This window comes from Armigeres subalbatus, chromosome 1 (assembly GCF_024139115.2).
Source record: "Armigeres subalbatus isolate Guangzhou_Male chromosome 1, GZ_Asu_2, whole genome shotgun sequence".
NCBI classification, from domain to species: domain Eukaryota; kingdom Metazoa; phylum Arthropoda; class Insecta; order Diptera; family Culicidae; genus Armigeres; species Armigeres subalbatus.
In genome coordinates this window covers 91623248-91646791 of record NC_085139.1, presented here as the reverse complement: position 1 = coordinate 91646791, position 23544 = coordinate 91623248, and the positions used below count along the sequence as shown (strand labels likewise).

The 23544-nt window shown below is 39.2% G+C and overlaps 1 protein-coding gene across 1 annotated transcript in view; it reads right to left on the bottom strand.

The window, feature by feature from the left end:
- LOC134222962 (sodium-independent sulfate anion transporter-like) overlaps window positions 1-23544 on the bottom strand; it is a 39467-nt gene that overhangs the window by 483 nt on the left and 15440 nt on the right. The window contains exons 2-3 of the mRNA XM_062702129.1: window positions 871-1526; window positions 55-810 (exon numbers count right to left, since the gene is read on the bottom strand). Coding sequence (XP_062558113.1) covers window positions 55-810; window positions 871-1526 — 1412 coding nt within the window. The remainder of the gene's footprint in view (window positions 1-54; window positions 811-870; window positions 1527-23544) is intronic.

Here is a 23544-nt window from a genome sequence, read left to right as displayed (position 1 = left end):
TGGAAGAATATGAAACTGAGATAAACGAATTCATACGACAGAACGGCTGCTTACCACAATCAGTCTATGTTCAATCCTTGGTCTGGATATCAGGTACAGAAGAAAGCACAAGTTGACGGCGATTCCTATCAGGATTCCGTATTCCAGTCCCAAGAAAAGGCAGGCGATCACCGTCACTAGGAACGGAATTATGTCGATTCGTTTGATCCTCCACATCTCTGCAACTGCTCGGTACTCAATCATGAAAACCATGGCAGCAATGATCACCGCTGCCAGTGTTGCTTTTGGAATGAAATAAAAATATTCCGTCAGCAACCCTAATGCCGAGAGAACCAGCAATCCCGTGAACACTCCTCCAAAGGGTGTCCTAACTCCGGAACTACTGTTAATTGCGGTTCGGGCAAACGACGCAGTAGTTGGGATTGATGCCGTGAACGATCCGGCAATGTTGCATAAACCCAAGGCAATCATTTCCTGTGTTGCATCTACCGGGTTTCCCTTGGAGAAGGCTTTACCAATCGACACCACTTCCAGTATCGAAATCAATGGAATGGTGATCACCGATGATCCGAGGATTCGAAGCATTTGTGAAAAGTCGTAGAATTCTCCGTTGAACGTGGTGGAAAACGGAGGTGGCTCAACCGCAGGGAAGCCGGAAGCTACATCTCCCGTTAAACGGAATGGGTACTGATTATTTGTCGAAAAAATATAGGCGATGACACCACCACTAATGACAATTAAGGCATTTCGGAGTAAGCACAGATACTTGGTAGCAGTTCGCCAGTGACCGGAGCCGCGACCTTTGATTAGCTGAAAGAGTACAAAATCATGTCATTCTATTGAACTGAATCGCAGCACAGCGGTACTCACCGTGATACAAACTAAAATCGCCAACGACGAAAATCCCAACACAGCGTCCCACAGCCTCGTTTGTGAAGCATTTTCCACCACATTTTCCCATGAATCGATGAATCCACTAGATTTCCCAGGACTAGAGATTCCCATCAGTGACTTCATCTGACTGCTTATGATGGTGATCGCTGCTGCCGTGATGAACCCCGTAATGACCGGCATGGATATGAACTGAACCAGGAAGCCAAAGTTGAGCATTCCCAGCAATAAAGATATACACCCGGACAGGAACGAGGCCAGAATAGCTCCAGCCGGTCCCAAATCCAGGACAACTTGTTGAACCATCAGTGCCATGATCGCAGTCGGGGCTATCGCTATTTCCTTCACACTACCAAAGAACGCATACACGAACGATCCCATGAAGTTGGAGTACAGGCCATATTGGGGTTCCAGGTTCGCCACAACGGCGTACGCAATGCTCTGCGGGATCGAAGTCAGCCCCACCGTAATGCCAGCTATGGCATCGGAGAGTAGCTTTTTGAGATTGTACTGCGGTCCCCATACGAGGAACGGGAATCGACGGAGGGCATTCTCCCGGGTCCAAATGCCACGGAACTGGCGTTTCAGCAGTGGTCGTATATCCGGAAACTGCTCCCGGTAGTCCAAGTTGTGTTCTGGTAAATGAAAGAAAAAACAGTTTCTATCAGTCGCGCGGGAAATTGCTGAATGTAATGTGAACTAAAATACAAAAATGATCAGGTTTAATTCTGACCAAAGCCAGATTTTGGAGGGGTTTCGGGAGCCATGGCCCTGTAGATAGTGGGCCCGGAGCCCTATTCCGGTTAAATCCGGTCCAGGTTGTGACGAAACTCATTGCTCGTCCATGCGGTTAGGCTAAAAGCTGAAGGCAGTGGGTCTGAAGCCAGGGAAGATTTTCAAGATAAGGAGATACAACAGCAAAAAGAAATATCCCGATATACACCGGATCCACATCTCCAAAGATTCAACGTCAATAAAGGAGCTCCAGAGCATCCATGCTCTGTTTTTTCACACCAACGAAAAGTACAAATCTATCACACAATCACAATCAGAATCCACTCCAACTTCCATCCAATTCCGATCAAAATTCTTATTGACTACATCTTAGCTCCAGATCTAACTTAAAACAGACCAAAACCCCAATCCAATGTACATCCTATCCAAATACAAACCACATCCAATCAAATCCAACCCAAAGCCAATCTAAAACCGATCCAAAAGCAATCCGAATCCAAATCGAAATTAAAATCCAATCCAAATTTAATCCAAGTCCGACCCAAATTTAATCCAAAACCAACTCAAATCCAATCAAATCCAAATCCGACTCAAAATACAATTCAAATCCTAAACAAAGCCAAATTACATCCAATCCCAATCGAAACAAACCCAATTCAAGTTCTATCCAAATCCAATCAAAACCCAACCCAAATGGAATCCAAATCAAATTAGAATCCAACCTAAATCCAATTACATTTCTATACAAATCCAATCCAAATTCAATTCAAATCCATTCCAACTCCCATCCAAATCCAAATCCAACTCCCATCCAAATCCAATCCAATTTCAAACCAAAACCAGATCCAATTCAAAACCAAATCTAAGTCAAATCAAATCAAAATTCAATCCGAATTCAATCCAAATCCAATTCAAATCCAATTGAAATCCAATCCAAATCCAATCCAAATTCACTCCAATACCAATCCAAATACAATCTAAATTCAATCCAAATCCAATCCAAATCTAAATTCAATTCAAAACAAATCCAAAACCAGTCCAAGTCCAAGCCAAATCCAATCCAAATCCAATCCAAAACCAACCCAACCCAAATCCAATCCAAATCCAATTCAAATCCAATCCAAATCTAATCTAGATTCACTTCAACTCCAAACCAAATCCAATCCAAATCCAATCCAAATCCAATTCTAATTCAATCCAAATCCAATCCAAATCCAATCCAAATCCAATCCAAATCCAATCCAAATCCAATCCAAACCCAAATCCAAATCCAATCCAAATCCAATCCAAATCCAATCCAAATACAATCCAAATCCAATCCAAATCGCAGTCCAATTAAAAATCCAATCCAAATCCAATCCAAATCCAATTCAAATCCAATCCTAATCCAATCCTAATTAAATTCAAATCCATTCCAACTCTCATCCAAAACCATTCCAAATAAAATCCAAATCAAACTTCCACCCAAATCCAATCCAATTTCAATCCAAAAGCAGATCCAATTCAAAACCAAATCTAATTCAAATCACATCAAAACTCAATCCAAATCCAATTGAAATCCAATCCAAAGCCAATCCAAATCCAATCAAAATCCAATCCAAATCCAATCCAAATCCAACCCAAATCCAATCCAAATCCAAATCTAAATCCAATCCAAATCCAATCCAATCCAAATCCAATCCAAAACCAATCTAAATCCAATCCAAACTCAATCCAAATCCAATCCAAACCAACCAAACCAATCCAAATCCAATCCAAATCCAATCCAAATCCAATCCAGATCCAATCCAAATCCAATCCAAATCCAATCCAAATCCAATCCAAATCCAATCCAAATCCAATCCAAATCCAATCCAAATCCAATCCAAATCCAATCCAAATCCAAATCCAATTGAAATCTAACCTAAATCAAATCCAAATCCATTTCAATCCAATCCAAATCCAACCCAAATCCATTCCAAATCCAATCCAAATCCATTCCAAATAAAATCCAAATCCAACTTCCACCCAAATCCAATCCAATTTCAATCCAAAAACAGATCCAATTCAAAACCAAATCTAATTCAAATCAAATCAAAATTCAATCCGAATCCAATCTAAATCCAATCCAAATCCAATCCAAATCCAATCCAAATCCAATCCAAATCCAATCCAAATCCAATCCAAATCCAATCTAAATCCAATCCAAACCCAATCCAAATCCAATCCAAATCCAATCCAAATCCAATCCAAATCCAATCACAAACCCAAATCCAGTTGAAATCAAATCCAAATCCAATTGAAATCCAACCTAAATCAAATCCAAATCCATTTATAATCCATTCCAAATCCAACCCAAATCTAAATCCAATCCAAATCCAATCCAAATCCAATCCAAATCCAATCCAAATCAAAATACAAATCCAATCCAAATCCAAATCCAATCCAAATCCAATCCAAATTCAATCCAATCTAAATCCAATCCAAATCCAATCCAAATCCAATCCAAATCCAATCCGAATCCAATCCAAATCCAAATCCAATCCAAACCCAAATCCAGTTGAAATCAAATCCAAATCCAATTGAAATCCAACCTAAATCAAATCCAAATCCATTTCTAATCCATTCCAATTTCAACCCAAATCTAAATCCAATCCAAATTCAATCACAAACCAAACCAAACCCAACCCAATCCAAATCCAATTCTTATGCAATCCAATCCAAATCCAATCCAAATCCAATCCAAATCCAATCCAAATCCAATCCAAATCCAATCCAAATCCAATCCAAATCCAATTAAAATCCAATCCAAATCCAATCCAAATCCAATCCAAATCCAATCCAAATCCAAATCCAATCCAAATACAATCCAAATCGAATCAATCAATCAATCGAAACCCAACCAAATCAAATCCAAATCCAATCCAAACCCAACCCAAATCCAATCCAAACCCAACCCAAATCCAATTCAAATCCAATCCAAATCCAATCAAAACCCAACCCAAATCCAAATCCAATTCTAATCCTATCCAAATCAAATCCAAATCCAATCCAAATCCAATCCAAATCCAATCCAATCCAATCCAATTCTAATCAAATCCAAATCCAATCCAAATGCAATCCAAATTCAATCCAAATTAAATCCAAATCCAATCCAAATCCAATCAAAACCCAACCCAAATCCAATTCTAATCCAAATCAAATCCAAATCCAAACAAAATCCAATACAAATCCAATCTAAATCTCAATCTAATATCCATCAAAATTCAATTCAAATAGAAATCCAAATCAAATCTGAATCCAATCCAAATCCAATCCGAATTTAATGCAAATCCATTAAAAATCGAGTTTAAATTTGATTTAAATTCAATCCAAATAGAATCCAATCCAAATCCAAATAGAATTCAATTCAAATTCATTCAGAATCGAAATCAAATTTAATTAAAATTCAATCCAATTAAAATCCAATCCAAATCTAATTCAAATCCCATCCAATTCCATTCCGATCATAATTCAAATCCAATCTGAATCGATCCCATATCCAATCCAAATCATTTCCAAATCCAATTCAAATCTAATCTAAATCCACTAAAAATTTGATCTTAATTGAATTAAAATTTTAAACCAATTAAATCCAAATCCAATCCAAATCCAATCAAAATCCAATCCAAATCCAATCCAAATCCAAATCCAATCCAAATCCTATCCAAATCCAACTCCAATCCAAATCCAATCCAAATCCAATCCAAACCCAACCCAAATCCAATCAAAACTCAACCCAAATCCAATCCAAATCCAATTCTAATCCAATCCAAATTTAATCCAAATCCAATCCATATCCAATCCAAATCCAATCCAAATCCAATCCAAATCCAATCCAAATCCAATCCAAATCCAATCCAAATCCAATCCAAATCCAATCCAAATCCAATCCAAATCCAATCCAAATCCAATCCAAATCCAAATCAAATCCAATCCAAATCCAATCCAAACCCAACCCAAATCCAGTTCAAATCCAATTGAAATCCAATCCAACTCCAATTGAAATCTAATCCAAATTACATCCAAATCACAATTCTAATCGAATCCAAATCCAAATCGATCCAAATGCAATCCAAAATCAATCCAAATTAAATCCAAATCCAATCAAAACCCAACCCAAATCCAATTCTAATCCAAACAAAATCAAATCCAAACAAAATCCAATCCAAATCCAATCTAAATCTAAATCTAATATCCATCAAAATTCAATTCAAATATAAATCCAAATCTAATCCAAATCAAATCTGAATCCAATCCAAATCCAATCCGAATTTAATGAAAATCCATTAAAAATCGAGTTTAAATTTGATTCAAATTCAATCCAAATAGAATCCAATCCAAATCCAAATCCAATCCAAATCCAATCCAAATCCAAATCCAAATCCAAATCCAATCCAAATCCCATCCAAATCCAAACCAACTCCAATCCAAATCCAATCCAAATTTAATCCAAATCCAATCCAATCCAATCCCAATCCAATCCAATCCCAATCCAAATCCAATCCAAACCACCTCCAAATCCAATCCAAATACAGTCCAAATACAATCAAAATCCAATCCAAACCCAACCCAAATCCAATCCAAACCCAACCCAAATCCAGTTCAAATCCAATTGAAATCCAATCCAACTCCAATTGAAATCTAATCCAAATCACATCCAAATCCAATCAAAACCCAACCCAAATCCAATTCTAATCCAATCCAAATTTAATCCAAATCCAATCCAATCCCAATCCAAATCCAATCCAAAACTAATCCAAATCAAATCTGAATCCAATCCAAATCCAATCCAAATTTAATGAAAATCCATTAAAAATCGAGTTTAAATTTGATTCAAATTCAATCCAAATAGAATCCAATCCAAATCCAAATCCAATTCAAATCAAATCCAAATCCAATCCAAATCCAATCCAAATCCAATTCAAATCAAATCCAAATCCAACCCAAATCCAATCCAAATCCAATCAAAACCCAACCCAAATCCAATTCTAAGCCTAACCAAATCAAATCCAAATCCAAACAAAATTCAATCCAAATCCAATCTAAATCTCAATCTAATATCCATCAAAATTCAATTCAAATATAAATCCAAATCTAATTCAAATAAAATCCAAATCAAATCTAATTCCAATCCAAATATAATCTGAATCTAATCCAAATCTAATTCAAATCCAATCCGAATTTAATGCAAATCCATTGAAAATCGAGTTTGAATTTAATTCAAATTCAATCCAAATAGAATCCAATCCAAATCCAATTCCAATCCAAATCCAATCCAAATCAAATCAAAATCCAATCAGAATTCAATTCAAATTCATTCAGAATCGAAATCAAATTTAATTCAAATTCAATCCAATTAAAATCCAATCCAAATCCAATTCAAATCCCATCCAATTCCATTCCAATCATAATTCAAATCCAATCCAAATCGATCCCATATCCAATCCAAATCATTTCCAATTCCAAATCCAATCCAAATCTAATCTAAATACACTCCAAATTTGATCTTAATCGAATTAAAATTTTAAACCAATTAAATCCAAATCGAATCTTAATTAATAAAAAATCCCAATCAAACGCAATTGAAACCAAATCCAATCCAAACCCAAATCTAATTCAAATCCAATCCAAATCTAATCCAAAATCAATCCAAATCCAATCCAAATTCAATCCAAAATCAATCCAAATCCAATCCAAATCCAACCAAATTCCAATCAAAATCCAATTTTCCCACCCAAATCCAATAAAAAACCAGATCCAATTCAAATCTAATCATAATCAAATTAAAATCCAATCCGAATCCAATCTTAATCCAAATCTAATCCAAATCCAACCCCAATCCAATTCCAGTCCAAAACCGATTCAAATCCAATACAAGCGCAATCTAAATTCAATTTATATCAGATCCAAATTCAATCCAAATGCAATTGAATTAAAATCAAAATGAAATTTAAATCCCATCCAATTTCAATTCGATCATAAACCAACTCCAATACAAATCCAATCCTAATACAACCCAAATAAAATCCAATCCAAATCATCAAAATCCAATCCAAATCCAATCCAAACCCACTCCAAATCCAATCAAAACCCAATCCAATTCAAGCGCATTCTAAATCCAAATACAATCTATATCAGATCAAATCCAATCCAAGTCCAATCAAAATCCAACCAAAATCCAATCCAAATCTAACTCAAATCCAATCCAAATCAAATCCAAATCTAATTCAAATTTAAATTTGATCCACATCGAAAAAATTCAAATAAAATCCAATCCAAATTCGATTTAAACCCAATTCAAATTTCATCCAAATTCAATCTAATTGTATCTAATTTCAATTCAAATCCTGATCAAATCAAATTAAAAACAATCCAAATGCAATCCAATCCATATTTAAATCCAATCCGAATCTAATCTAAATTCAATCTGAATCCTTTCCAAATTAGATCTATATCTTATTCAGATTTAATCCAAATTCAATCTAAATCGAATCCAATCTGAATCCAAATCAAATGCAACTCAGTCCAAATTTATTCAACATCCAATCCAAATACTATCCAAACCTAATTCAAATCAAATCCAAATCAAATCTAATTTCAATTCAAAATCATTCCAAACCCAATTCAAATTCAATCCAAATCGAATCCTAAACCCAAATCCAGTCCATTTTGTGAATTCAATCTCTAAATCTTCTTCTTCTCCAATGGCTCTACATTCCAACTGGAACTTGGCCTAGCTTTTCAACTTAGTATTCTATTAGCATTTCCTCAGTAATTAATTGAAAGCTTTTCTATGCCCGCCATTGCATGAGTATGTATCTTGTGTGGCAAGTACAATGAATACACTATGCCCAGGGTGTCGAGAATGTTTCCAACCCGAAAACATCCTAGACCGGACCGAGAATCGAACTCGCCATCTCCGGATTGGCAATCCTACACCTTTGCTCGCAAGGCTACTGGAGATCTCTAAATCAAATTGCCAATTTAGAACTTTGCTCACAGAACACATCGAATAACAAATGTATTAAAAAGCTGTATTACAACATATACTACATATTTAGACTCATCCAGGATACTGAAAGATGGAATTTATTTTAATCACATTTATATAGGAGAAGGTCAACTTAACCAACACCCCTTTCTTGTCTCACATTCCCATCAAATTACTTCATTTTTGTGTGTATCACTAACAGCCTGATACTAATCATGTACTGAAAGAGTACAGGGGCGCGTCCCAAATAGATGCTCTCCCTACGTTTAATGAATGCAATAATTTTAGATCAACTGAAAACGATAAATCAGTCTAGCGATAAACGCTTCGACCACCATCATCAGTCAAGTACATAATCAATTGACAATGGGGAAAGCCCACTTCGCGCAATTGAACTCAGAACCAGTTCGCGTCAGGTGATGCGAAGAGCGCCAACAAAACACCAAGCATATCGTATTGCAGAGGTGAAATGCAGTTTTTAAGTGGATTATGATGGCCATCGTTAACCGTCATCGTGATATTCAAATTTATTTTGTTCACATAATGAAGATGAAACGAAAACAGAACCGTAAATCTGCTTACGTGCTTAAATCAGGATGTCTGCCGTCATGCTTTGGAATATGGTTGAGACTTTTTTCAAAGCGAGCGGATAGTGAGTTCAACAATTTTGTGTATCAGCCGATTCTAATCGAAAAGCGAACAAAATTCGTTGATCGAAAGAATGGATTTATCAAAACTATTCGTCCAAGAATTGTGAAGTAGCTAGTGCCTTTACGAAGATGCTTGAAATGAATTTAATTTCACGTGAGCTAGCTCAGAGCTTCCTGCTGAACTCTGTATAGCCATGGGGTCTTATAATAAAGGTAATGAACCAGCAAAAGATGTTTCGCCAGTGACGACAGCGATAATCCTTTTCTATAGTTTATTACTTCTCTTGGCCTTATGTAGCGCAACATAGCAAGACGTGCGGACATCCTCTCTTAAAACTCTTTGCATAAATAACTATCGAAAACTTTTGTTTTAATATCAAACAATCAAATTGCTCTTATCTTTACAATCACAATTTCAAATCGAAAGGATACAATAAAAATAAACGGATATTTATGCTGGCCATATACAACCGAGAAAGTACACCACTCCAGACTCTTACCCGATCTTACTCTATCCAATAAAGAGAACACAATGACTCAGCATTTTTACAGCAGCCACTGGAAACTTTTGGCGAATGGTATCTCATTAATAACAGCATGTCGTTGAATACCCCAAACGTCCGGTTATCTTGTTTGGTCGCAAAAAGTCGCCCCACCTATTCGAATACGCTATTGACGATGAGCATTTGCAGCGTGGATTGCAAAAGTCAGATTTGGGGATTTTTATCGACACCAGATGTGACCTTCAAGGATCATGTTATTGACGTACATTGTTTGAAAAGCACCTTCACAACTTTTTTCATCGATATGATGAGCTAAATATACCAATTTAGGTTATAGTTCCAATGGATGCACTAATGCATTATACCCGACCATGTAACAAAAAATAGGGTAATTAGACCTCCAAACACCCTAATCATAATAAGGACATTAGAAGATAATTTACGACAACATTTTAAATCTCCCACCAAATCCATCAAAGTATAGATGTTATAAATCATTTTGCTAATTTTTTTAGCTTCTTTATATCAATAGTTGCGTTTTTGGACTATACACCGATTTTTTTTCTTCTAATTTAAGAATTGTTATAAAACGCACCTCTCTTACACTGGCAACGCTGCTCAAGGCACACTTATAGAGACGAAGATGCGATCGCACCTTCACGCTAGGCTATACGATGATAAAATCTGTCAGTGGAATGACGTTGTCAATTGTAATCAAAAATAGAGACATATAGAGGAGAAAATGTGCTCCGAATAATTAAAAGAAAAACACATGAATTTGTTAGTATCTCTTTAAATCTACCTTAAACGTTAAGTAATTGGTTCGTATTTACTTAAATCTATCGTGCATTGTGCTAATTTCTATTATATATCGGTAAGAAGTGAACTCAAATATGTTAAACATGCATTATATCCAAACCTATTCATGTAAATAGCTTAACCTGAATTGAATTCCTGTGGCTCTACGAGGCTCAACTGACACCCAAGCTTGTTAAATACCCTTAGAATTTCAAGACAAACCAGAACCGACGAGAGGTTCGCATTCTGTTCAACTTAGTGGAATCAGTAAACGTAAGTTATCACTCATAAGAAAATAAGAAAGAAAAGTAATTCCTCCCGTATACGCCCAAAGGAATTTTATAATCATCAATAAAGTGATTTATAAAAACGGAATCAAGTCCCTGTCTTGGAGTGTTAACAATTTATAAAATTCGTTTAGACGAATCAGTGTCATGTCAAGCCGTAGCGCGGGAAAGCAGAACGCAACTGTTGGTGTTACCGAAGGATTGCAAGCAAAAGGTGCTGCTAGTGAGAAAGGTGCCCGTCTTGATCTCCCTGTAGAAATCACAACTGAAGCAGGCGACGTAGTTCTCCCAGGTCGGTCATGCAAGATATGCAGAGAGCCAGATAACAACGACATGGTTCAATGCGACTTATGCCCCGATTGGTACCACTACATATGTGTTGGGGTGACAGAAGAAGTTGAGAACAAGAGCTGGAGTTGTCTCAAGTGCAAAGGTGCAAACGAGGTCCAACAAAAAACTTCAACAGATGATCTTCAAAACCCCACAACGAGTACTGCCAAAAATCGGGAAAAGCAAGTGAAGCTGGATAGTCAAGATGTGCCCTTTCTACAAAATAACCACAAGGAGCAATCTACAACATCAAGAGTAACCAGGAGCTCTAAGAAAAAGGAAGCCCTCGTAATCACTGAACAGCAGGAGTCGCGTCAGACTACCATCAATCATGTGGAACAACCGTCAGTAATTCCACTGCCTTCGATTGTTAGCCACAGCAATCACGTGGCACAACCGTCAGTAATTCCAACGCCAACGATTGTTAACCACAGTAAACCGTTGGAAAAGGCACCTTCTAAATATTCGAACTGTTCTCGTCGGTCATTGCTGAAACTTCAACTGCAGAAGCTGGAGGAAGAAAATGCTCTTCAGCGGGAGTTCATTCAAAAGAAGTATAGCATCTTAGAACAAATGAGCGAGCACGGAGGATCATCCTATAGTGGAGGTAGCAGAGTTAACGAGTGGGTGAAGCAAAACAATACGCTACGCGGAGAAGGTGGACTGGATGCAGTCCCAGCAAATGTGGCCATAGTTGCAAATAATGCGATATCTTCCGGTCATCGAGCTGCGTCGTTTAGGCAGAGCCAATGTCCACTTCCACAGGTACCTGCTACTCACGCTAGTTGTTTCACTGTAGCCAACATCTCGCCAGCCGACGGCTATCAACCTGATTCAGCTAGTGGTGAGCGTCTCTTCCATGTTCCAAGCGAGGTTCCAAGGCCACAGAGTACCCCACATCCTGCTGCATTGCACAACCAGGCGGTACAATTCGGACAGTTCTATCCGCCAAATAATCAACAACTCGCAGCTCGACAGGCAATAACTAAAGAGTTGCCAATTTTCGCGGGCCACCCAGAAGATTGGCCAGTTTTCTTCTCAACGTTTAACAATACCACTACGATGTGCGGATTTAGTAACGACGAAAATATTATTCGGTTACAAAAGTGCCTGAAGGGGAAGGCGTATGAGTCAGTAAAAAGTTTACTTTTGCATCCATCAAACGTCCGCGCGGTGATGGATACACTACGGTTATTGTTTGGACAGCCGGAAGCAATTGTGCACTGTTTGATTTCCAGAATAAATCGTTTGCCGACCATGAAGGAAGACAAGTTCGAGTCCATCGTCGACTTTGCTGTCAATGTTCGAAATTTTTGCGCGACGGTAGATGCATGCGGCATGGAGGAGTATCTGTACAATGTTTCGTTGTTACACCAACTCGTCGCTAAGCTTCCACCCACGATAAAATTGGACTGGGCGCGTTACAGACTAACTATTCCGAATGCAAATTTGGCTGCGTTCGGACACTGGGTCTATTCGTTAGCCGAGGCTGCCAGCACACTAGCTGAACCGCCTCAAGAAGCGAAATTTAGTCGTAATGACTCACGTGGATCCAAAAAGGGGAATGCTTTCCTAAACGCCCATTCAGAGACGTCTGTTGAAACAAAGCCAGGCACATGGAAAGGCCAAACAAGCAACGAGTCGTGCCTAATATGTAGAGGCGGATGTAGAATGGTCGAGAAATGCAAGCGTTTTCTTGAATTCTCACGAGATTCGCGATGGGCCGTGGTTAAACAATTTGCCCTTTGCCGAAGATGCCTTCGAAGCCACAACGGAGTATGTAAAGCAAAACTATGTGGAAAAGAGGGATGTACATTGAAGCATCACGAACTACTTCACAACGAACGGAAGTTGGCATCGCCGACTGCGATCGCTTCCTTGCAGACTCAGGATTCACGGGCCCATCAACCAGGAACAAGTAGACAAACACATGACTGCAATGTTCACCGTACAAAATCTAGCACCGTCCTATTCCGCTACCTTCCGGTGGTGCTACATGGAAAAACTAGTAAGCTGCAAACCTACGCATTCTTCGATGAAGGATCGGAGCTAACGCTTATTGACCAAGAACTGGCTAACGAACTGGAGCTTGGAGGCATCGAACAACCGCTCTGCCTCCGATGGACCGGTGGAACCCAACGCAATGAGAAGACTTCTCGTATTGTCAATCTAGGAATCGCTGGTGTCCACCATCAGGAAAAGATATTTCCACTCACAGCTGTACGAACAGTGAACGAACTATTGCTCCCACTTCAAACTCTGGATGCCGTCGAACTAGGGGGCATCTACCCACACCTTCGCGGGTTGCCAATTGATTCATACAGGGATGCTCGACCACGCATTCTGATCGGCATGAAGCATGTCCTGCTTGGAATGGCTCTAAAATGCAAAGAAGGAAAGTTTGAGGAACCGTTAGCAGTCAAGACTCGGATTGGTTGGACGATTTGTGGAGGACTGAATAGCAACGAATCCGTGCCTTCAGTGCAGTGTATGGTACACATGAGCACTGAATATCCCAATCCAGACGAACTACTACACCAAGCGATGAAGTCGTATTTCGCTCTGGACAGTGTCGGTGTGGCAAAACCAGAAAAGATTCTCGTGTCTGCCGGGGATCAACGTGCCCAACAACTCCTCCAATCATTAACAACATATGATGGAAGCCGCTATACAGTGGGACTGCTTTGGCGTCATGACAACATCCGGATGCCAGACAACCGATCAACGGCTTTGCGCCGGCATCAACATCTCCAGAAACGTATGGAAAGAAATCCAGAACTCGCGAAAGCACTCAACGACATGATTGCCGATTATGTGGCGAAAGGATATGCCAGAAAGCTCACGTCAGAAGAGATCAACCAAAAATACGACCGGATTTGGTACCTGCCTGTTTTTCCGGTAGTAAATCCCAATAAACCAGGCAAGCTCAGGCTGGTTTGGGATGCAGCTGCCAAAACATTTGGTATTTCTCTAAACTCCGTTCTCCTGAAAGGACCAGATCTGCTTTGCTCGTTGTTTGTAATCCTGCTGCAGTTTCGTCAGAGACGTGTGGGGCTAACAGGAGACGTTCGCGAAATGTTTCATCAGGTGGCAATGAGAGAAGACGATCAGCAATGGCAAAGATTCTTCTGGGCGGACAAAATGGGTAGCTGTCGGTCTACGCATTGTAAGTCATGAGTTTCGGTGCATGCTGCTCTCCATCATATGTAAAAAATCTCAACGCAACGTTGTTCGAAGTGACTCATCCAACCGCCATGGAAGCCATCAAAAAACGGCACTATGTTAACGATATGCTGGTGAGTGTTGATGAAGAAAACGAAGCAGTTCGGTTAGCAGAAGAAGTCAAATACGTACATGCGCAGGGTGGCTTCGATATTCGTGGCTGGATGAGCAACTCCAAGCGGGTGCTTACTGCTCTAAAAGAAACTTCCATTGTAGAGAAGGACCTAGACCTCTCGCCGGAGGTAACCATAGAGAAAGTACTCGGCATGTGGTGGCAGACGGAAAAAGATGAATTCATGTTTAAAGTCGGATGGACGCGCTACGATCCATCCCTCCTGACTGAACAACGACCACCGACGAAGCGAGAAATGCTCCGAGTCTTAATGACGATCTTTGATCCTTTGGGACTTGTGGTTCATTTCCTCACTTTTAAAAAAATCCTGCTCCAAGATGTCTGGCGCGCAAACGTTCAGTGGGATGAAGAGATTTCTGGGGACCTATACAAGAAGTGCCAACACTGGACGAAAATCCTGCCACAAGTAGAAACAGTGCGAGTACCTCGATGTTACAGTTCTTCACACACTATTAGCAGATGCATGGACATTCAGTTACACACATTCGTCGATGCTAGTGAAGGGGGATTTGCTGCGGTGGGATTTCTTCGCTTTGGATTCAAAGATCATACAAAGTGTACCATAGTCGCCTCGAAAACCAGGGTAGCTCCGTTGAAGATGCTCTCCATCCCAAGGTTGGAACTTCAGGCTGCGGTCATCGGTGCAAGGCTTGCCCAAACAATTATCACTTCCCTCGCCCTTCGAATTACCCGCCGAGTATACTGGACAGATTCCAGAGATGTGCTTCACTGGATAAACTCAGATCATCGTCGCTACTCACAATTTGTAGCCTTTCGAGTGAGCGAGCTTCTAGAAACCTCTGAGCAAGAAGAATGGCGTTGGGTTCCTTCAAAGCTTAATGTAGCCGACGACGGGACAAAATGGACAGGGCTACCAGATCTTACTCCGGAAAGCAGGTGGTTTAACGGTCCAGACTTCCTGTGGCTCCCGGAATCAGAGTGGCCTCAAACGCCCCCACTACGCGCGCCAACGACTTTGGAGCTTCGTCCCCATTTGTTAACACATGGCAAAGGAGCTGTCGCCGGGGTGCCGTGTAGCCCATTTGTGTACGTGACAAACTTCTCAAACTGGAAACGGCTAAGGAACTGTATAGCTTTTGTTTATCGCTACATAAACATTCTGCGGATGAAGGTAAAACAACAACCAACACCTCATGGACCACTTTCTTCAATGGAGCTTAAGAAAGCCGAAGACCACCTTTTCCGCATAGCCCAGCACGATGATTTTCCTGCAGATATAGCGACTCTAGAACGCTCTGAGCGAGAAGAAAATAACATGAAGAACCTACCGAAAAACAGTCAGCTATACAAATTAGGACCTTGGCTAGACAGCAGAGGTGTACTCCGTATGAGAACGAGAATAGGCGCATGCAAGTTTGCGACCGACGATGCCATAAACCCCATTATCCTGCCTAGAGGTCACCACGTTACAACTCTGATTATACAGCACTACCATCGAAAATTCCATCATTGCAACCATGAAACTGTCATTAATGAGCTAAGACAACGATTTCATATTCCTCGCATTCGTGTCGGCTACTCCAAAGTACGCCGAAGCTGCCAACTATGTAAGAACGAAGCTGCTGCCCCTCATCCCCAATGATGGCAGACTTACCAGCGGCTCGGCTTGCCGCATTTACGCGGCCCTTCACATATGTTGAGTCGATTACTTCGGCCCGATGGAGGCAGTCATAGGCAGGCGGACGGAAAAACGCTGGGGGATGCTAATTACCTGCTTAACAGTACGCGCTATACACATCGAACTGGTCTGTACCCTAAGCACGGACTCATGTATTATGGGTCTACGTAACTTTATTTCCCGTCGAGGTACACCAAGAAAAATCTACAGCGACCGCGGCACGAACTTCATCGGTGCAAATCGCGAACTTAAAGAGGCCATGACAGCACTCGATAAAGAAAAGTTCGCACGGGAATTTGTGACACCAGATACGGAATGGCAGTTCAACCCCCCGGCTGCACCGCACATGGGCGGTTCCTGGGAACGGTTAATTCGCACGATCAAGACTAACCTAATGGCGATCCAACCTGTTCACAAACCTACCGACGAAGTGTTGAGGAACCTGCTTATTGAAGTCGAAGGTATCATCAATTCGCGGCCATTGACACACGTCCCTCTTGATAATGATTCGGAACCAGCTCTTACACCCAACCATTTCATACTTGGGTCTTCCGACGGAATGAAGCCACTTACGACCCTGGATGACAGTAGCTGCGCATTGCGACGAAATTGGCGGGCATCTCAAGTTCTTGCCAATCAATTCTGGAGACGTTGGATCTCCGACTATCTTCCTGAAATTACCAGGAGGACAAAGTGGTTCGAAAACACAAAGCCAACAGCGGTCGGAGACATAGTAGTCATCGTTGATTCCAAGCTACCAAGGAACTGCTGGCCGAAAGGACGGGTGATCAACACTAGTGTAGGAAAGGACGGACGCATACGATCTGCAACAGTTCAAACGATGAATGGGATATACGAGAGACCAGTAACAAAACTGGCGATCATGGACGTTCGGCGCGATGAGGAGTAAGCTACATGGCTCACTTGGGGGGAGTGTTATAAAACGCACCTCTCTTACACTGGCAACGCTGCTCAAGGCACACTTATAGAGACGAAGATGCGATCGCACCTTCACGCTAGGCTATACGATGATAAAATCTGTCAGTGGAATGACGTTGTCAATTGTAATCAAAAATAGAGACATATAGAGGAGAAAATGTGCTCCGAATAATTAAAAGAAAAACACATGAATTTGTTAGTATCTCTTTAAATCTACCTTAAACGTTAAGTAATTGGTTCGTATTTACTTAAATCTATCGTGCATTGTGCTAATTTCTATTATATATCGGTAAGAAGTGAACTCAAATATGTTAAACATGCATTATATCCAAACCTATTCATGTAAATAGCTTAACCTGAATTGAATTCCTGTGGCTCTACGAGGCTCAACTGACACCCAAGCTTGTTAAATACCCTTAGAATTTCAAGACAAACCAGAACCGACGAGAGGTTCGCATTCTGTTCAACTTAGTGGAATCAGTAAACGTAAGTTATCACTCATAAGAAAATAAGAAAGAAAAGTAATTCCTCCCGTATACGCCCACAGGAATTTTATAATCATCAATAAAGTGATTTATAAAAACGGAATCAAGTCCCTGTCTTGGAGTGTTAACAAGAATAATGCCACCACTCCACAGTGTTGCTTTTTGTCGATTTCGTGCGCTTTTTTAATAGCATCGTTTCTGTTGATTTTTTCGCTGTAGTTTGTTTGGAGGAAACGTTAGATATCATAAAGGGCTTTTTTTGAGAAAATCTGTGAAATGATTAATCCACCTAAAAGTGAGATAAAAATTTTACTTTTTCACCTAAACCGTATATGCGCCTAGTGTCTTCGAGAAAGTTGTAGCGGATGGTATTTTAGGCCACTTTGCCAAAAATCATGTATCTGTGACTTATACTTTACTAGATATGTGACATTTACCGTGGAAGGCCCTAAAATCAGTTTTTGAGCATAACTTTTTTTATATGTTTATGGCACTTTTACACCCTTCTACAAAGTTGTTTGGCTAATAAAATACACGTTTTATAGAACATTGCGAAGCTCTATCCCTTAAAATTGATAAGTTATTTGAGAAAATATGTTTTTTCTAGGGGTATTTGAGAATCGTATAACTTGGTCCGGCGCAAAATGGCGCAGACAACTTTTGAGTTCTCTGAAGCTGCTGTATGTTGACTCTTGCCTAGCGATTGATGCTTGTGTTTACACGAAATTACAAACGAGTTATATAGATTTTAAATTTTCTTGTTTTTGGCCTTACTCGTACACTAAGATTATGTATAGGCTATAGGATTGCACTAAAAACCAATATTTGATGGTGGCCCATAAGCCCATAGTTTTATATAGAAAATCGATAAACTGAGCTGATGTCTGTATGTGTGTATGAGTGTATGTGTGTATGTGTAGACATTTAAAAGACACCTTTTTTGCCTTTCTCGTACACTAAGTGCAAAACTAAAAGACTTTTTTATTAAGACTAGATATACACATAGTGTCTTCGGGAAAGCTGTAGCGGATAGTATTTTGAGCCATATTGCCAAAGACACCCCATGTCTAACTATTATACTTTAAAAAATATGTGACTTTTTCAATGGAAGATCCCTAAAATCACATCACTAACTTTTTTTCTATTTTTCCAAGACTTTTCCAACCTTCTACAAAGTTATTTGTCAAACAAAACTACACGTTTTTGTGGAACATTGCGAAGCGCTATCTCTTAAAGCTTAAAAGTTATAATGAAAAAGGTGTTTTTCTAGGGGTGTTCAGAAATCAAATAGCCTGTTCCGGCGCAAAATGGCCCACAAAACTTTTTAGGATTCAGAAACTACTGTTCTTCTACTTTTCTCTAGTGATTGAAACTTATGTTTACACGAAATTACACGTGTGTTATATGGATTTCAAACTTCCTCTATAAATCTCTGCTTTTTTAATTAATTCTGTATAAGGAGGAATCGCTTCTCAATATTTTGTAAAATGATTGTTCGCAATTGAATACTCAAATATGATTAAATGTTTTTGAGCGTGTATCAAGCTGTCAAAAACGTTGAAATGTACATCACAGTTCGGTGTGTTCGGTGAAATTTTTCGAGTTACATGTGAAAGTGAATTATCCGTTAAACGAAATTTGAAAATGGCAGTTTCGCTTACTTCAGGTATTAGGGACAAATAGATTTCTTGAGGATTTGAAATAATTAATACTCTTATATTAAATGGTCTTTATATTTTTTTTTCTAGATAGATAAACGAAATCTATTCTCTTTGTGGGTTGAAGAAAAGGGAAATCGAATAGTGAAAATTCGAAAAGTTTTATTTTACGTACTCCAGTATTATGGGTTGGATGCAGATCTGCCTACTATTGTAACTTCCGGAATTGAGAAACATGTAAAGCATACGTGTATCTATTTTGAAAAGATTTGGAAAATGCAAGGTCGCTCAAAGCAAAAGGTATTTGCCCATTATGCCAATTACTTTAGACGACCATTCCAACTTTCCGAAAACATCCTTTCACTATCGAAAGCTAAAAGTGTTGGTCGGAACATAGTTCCTTTCGAAGTTTGTAGCAAAGCAACCAAAAGAAAAAAAACTGCTGATATCCGGAAGAGCTGCCAACCGGATGAACTTACATTTGCTACACAAATGAAGTTGAGAGAGAATAATCAAAGGGATGCGGCAGAACTAATCAAAGAAGCGACGGAAACTACGCCATCACGAGCATCTAAGATCAGAGCTTCTTGGAAAAAATCTATAAACGAACCGCGTATACCGATATTGAAGCTCTTGCTCTCATGGTGGATGGTGATTTGTCTGTTGCGCAGTACACCAAAATTCAATGCGGAGCCAAAAAGCGAAACGCTAATATTTATCCGCCGTATAAACGTGTACTCGCTGCTAAGAAAAGCTGCTATCCGGCAGATGAATTTATGAAAATTTCCGAAACAGAAATTGATATTGGTCTGCAGCAATTGCTGGATTTAACTTCTAAGCGAATAGTCGACGTAAACGAGAAGAAAATGATCGACTTCACAGATGCAGAACTTTTGGACATAGTGATGACAGTAAAGTACGGAATGGATGGTAGTACTGGTAATGCCGAATACAATCAGGCTTTTGAGAATGATGATGGCACTAAAAGCGACATGAGCATTTTTATGTCATCACTTGTACCGATCAAAGCGATGTCTAAGCAAAACGTTTTGTTTGAAAATCCTCGTCCGTCATCTACGCGCCTCTGCAGACCGATACACATACAAATGGCCGCTGAATCAGCTAAGCTTATAGCTTGCGAAAAAGAGTATCTGGCCTCCCAAATCAAGAAATTACAACCGACGAGATTCGTTAAGAATGGTCGAGAAATTTGTATAAAATACGAATTGCTGCTCACCATGGTAGATGGTAAGGTCTGCTCGGCGTTGACAGAAACTACATCATCCGCAAGGTGCTACATATGCAAAGCAACCCCGACACAAATGAACGATGTATCTAAACTTCAAACACTACAGATTGATGAAAAATCGTTTGAATTTGGGTTGAGCACCCTTCATGCCTGGATTAGATTTCTTGAATATTTTCTCAAGATATCCTATCGGCTTGAAGTCAAAAAGTGGGCGCCTCGAGGTGAAGATAGGAAATCGATGCTTGAGCGGAAGAAAATGATCCAGAGACGTTTCAAATTGGAGCTAGGACTACACGTTGACAAACCACGTGCTGGGGGAAGTGGCACGTCCAATACGGGAAACGTGGCACGTAAATTTTTCGAAAACGCCCAACAAGTTGCTGAAATCACCGGACTAAACTTTTCTGCCATCCAGCGTTGCGGCACAATTTTGCAGGTCATGGCATCAGGTCGTGAAGTGAATACAGATGCTTTTGGATGCTATTGCGAAACCACAGCTCGCTTGCTGATTCAGCTGTACCAATGGTATTATCTCCCAGCTAGCGTACACAAAATACTGTTTCATGGATCCGCAGTCATGGAGCACTTTCTAGTTCCGATAGGACAACTTTCAGAGGAAGCCCAAGAAGCCAAAAATAAGGAATGGAAGCGGTGATTATTTTAAGTTTGATCACTTATTTCTTAAAACGAGTCACGAGTAAATGCAAACGAGGATCTGATTCACTGGCTGCTGGTTTCGTCTGATCCAGTTATTGCAGAGGTTCGTGGATGGCCAAAACAACATATGAAAGCGTTTTCGGAAGATGCACAATCTTTACTTGTAGATGCTAATAGCGAAGGTGAAGACAACTAAACAAATAAAACATACAAATCATTGTTGAATTTGGAATTTATAAAAATGACGTATTTTCTGCATTTTGCCTTTCTTGTACACTAAATATTCTTTAAGCATACTTTTATAGTAGAATGAACGGCCCATCTATGTATCAATCTGCCCAGCCCTGTTAGCCGCAACTTAGGTTTTTTAAATAAAAACGTTTTCAAATAATAAACATTGCGAAGTTTCTTTAAAAAATCTGTGATTTGTAGAGGAAGTTTGAAATCTATATAACACACGTGTAATTTCGTGTAAACATAAGTTTCAATCACTAGAGAAAAGTAGAAGAACAGTAGTTTCTGAATCCTAAAAAGTTTTGTGGGCCATTTTGCGCCGGAACAGGCTATTTGATTTCTGAACACCCCTAGAAAAAACACCTTTTTCATTATAACTTTTAAGCTTTAAGAGATAGCGCTTCGCAATGTTCCACAAAAACGTGTAGTTTTGTTTGACAAATAACTTTGTAGAAGGTTGGAAAAGTCTTGAAAAAATAGAAAAAAAGTTAGTGATGTGATTTTAGGGATCTTCCATTGAAAAAGTCACATATTTTTTAAAGTATAATAGTTAGACATGGGGTGTCTTTGGCAATATGGCTCAAAATACTATCCGCTACATCTTTCCCGAAGACACTATGTGTATATCTAGTCTTAATAAAAAAGTCTTTTAGTTTTGCACTTAGTGTACGAGAAAGGCAAAAAAGGTGTCTTTTAAATGTCTACACATACACACATACACTCATACACACATACAGACATCAGCTCAGTTTATCAAATTTCTATATAAAACTATGGGCTTATGGGCCACCATCAAATATTGGTTTTTAGTGCGATCCTATAGCCTATACATAATCTTAGTGTACGAGTAAGGCCAAAAACAAGAAAATTTAAAATCTATATAACTCGTTTGTAATTTCGTGTAAACACAAGCTTCAATCGCTAGGCAAGAGTCAACATACAGCAGCTTCAGAGAACTCAAAAGTTGTCTGCGCCATTTTGCGCCGGACCAAGTTATACGATTCTCAAATACCCCTAGAAAAAACATATTTTCTCAAATAACTTATCAATTTTAAGGGATAGAGCTTCGCAATGTTCTACAAAAACGTGTATTTTTATTAGCCAAACAACTTTGTAGAAGGGTGTAAAAGTGCCATAAACATATAAAAAAAGTTATGCTCAAAAAACTGATTTTAGGGGCCTTCCACGGTAAATGTCACATATCTAGTAAAGTATAAGTCACAGATACATGATTTTTGGCAAAGTGGCCTAAAATACCATCCGCTACAACTTTCTCGAAGACACTAGGCGCATATACGGTTTAGGTGAAAAAATAAAATTTTTATCTCACTTTTAGGTGGATTAATCATTTCACAGATTTTCTCAAAAAAAGCCCTTTATGATATCTAACGTTTCCTCCAAACAAACTACAGCGAAAAAATCAACAGAAACGATGCTATTAAAAAAGCGCACGAAATCGACAAAAAGCAACACTGTGCACTCGGACCTGTTTTCTCATTATCGATTGGGCGATTTTAGATATAAATACGTAATAGTTTTAGCACGTTTTAAAGGCGTAGTTGTAAAGAATTCAATATTTTAGACATTTTACAATGATTAATTATTTTAGAGCGTCTTAGGGGAAATGCTACAAGGTTAAAAGACTATTATTCTTCCATTTACTTCCACTATTAACTATAGTTAATAGTGGAAGTAAATGGAAGAATAATAGTCTTTTAACAATTTACAAGTTTTGAGATCCGTTATTGAGGGTGACAATGGATCAATTGAAGGTGAATGCTTGTATAATAGTTTGGATGTATCCGTGGGCAAGAAAACTACATTGTAACAGACCTTTTTGAACGATTTTGTTATACGACCTCCAGACAGTCGGTGATAGCGATGCCCCAATCTCTCCCCCTAGACCCAGCTTTTTACGGCTTACTTACTAATTTGACAAGCCCCCGCAGAATTGTTACTCTTTAAATTAGGTCAGGTGCTAATCAAAATTATGTGAGGTAGAAAACGTGAGCTGATACGATGCTTTTGCTGAAAAATGAAGGAAATTTTCGCTTAATTTGTTTGCCGAAAATCAAATTTTGAGATAACGAGCTTCAATGCTTCAAGTTTTTTTATTGATAAT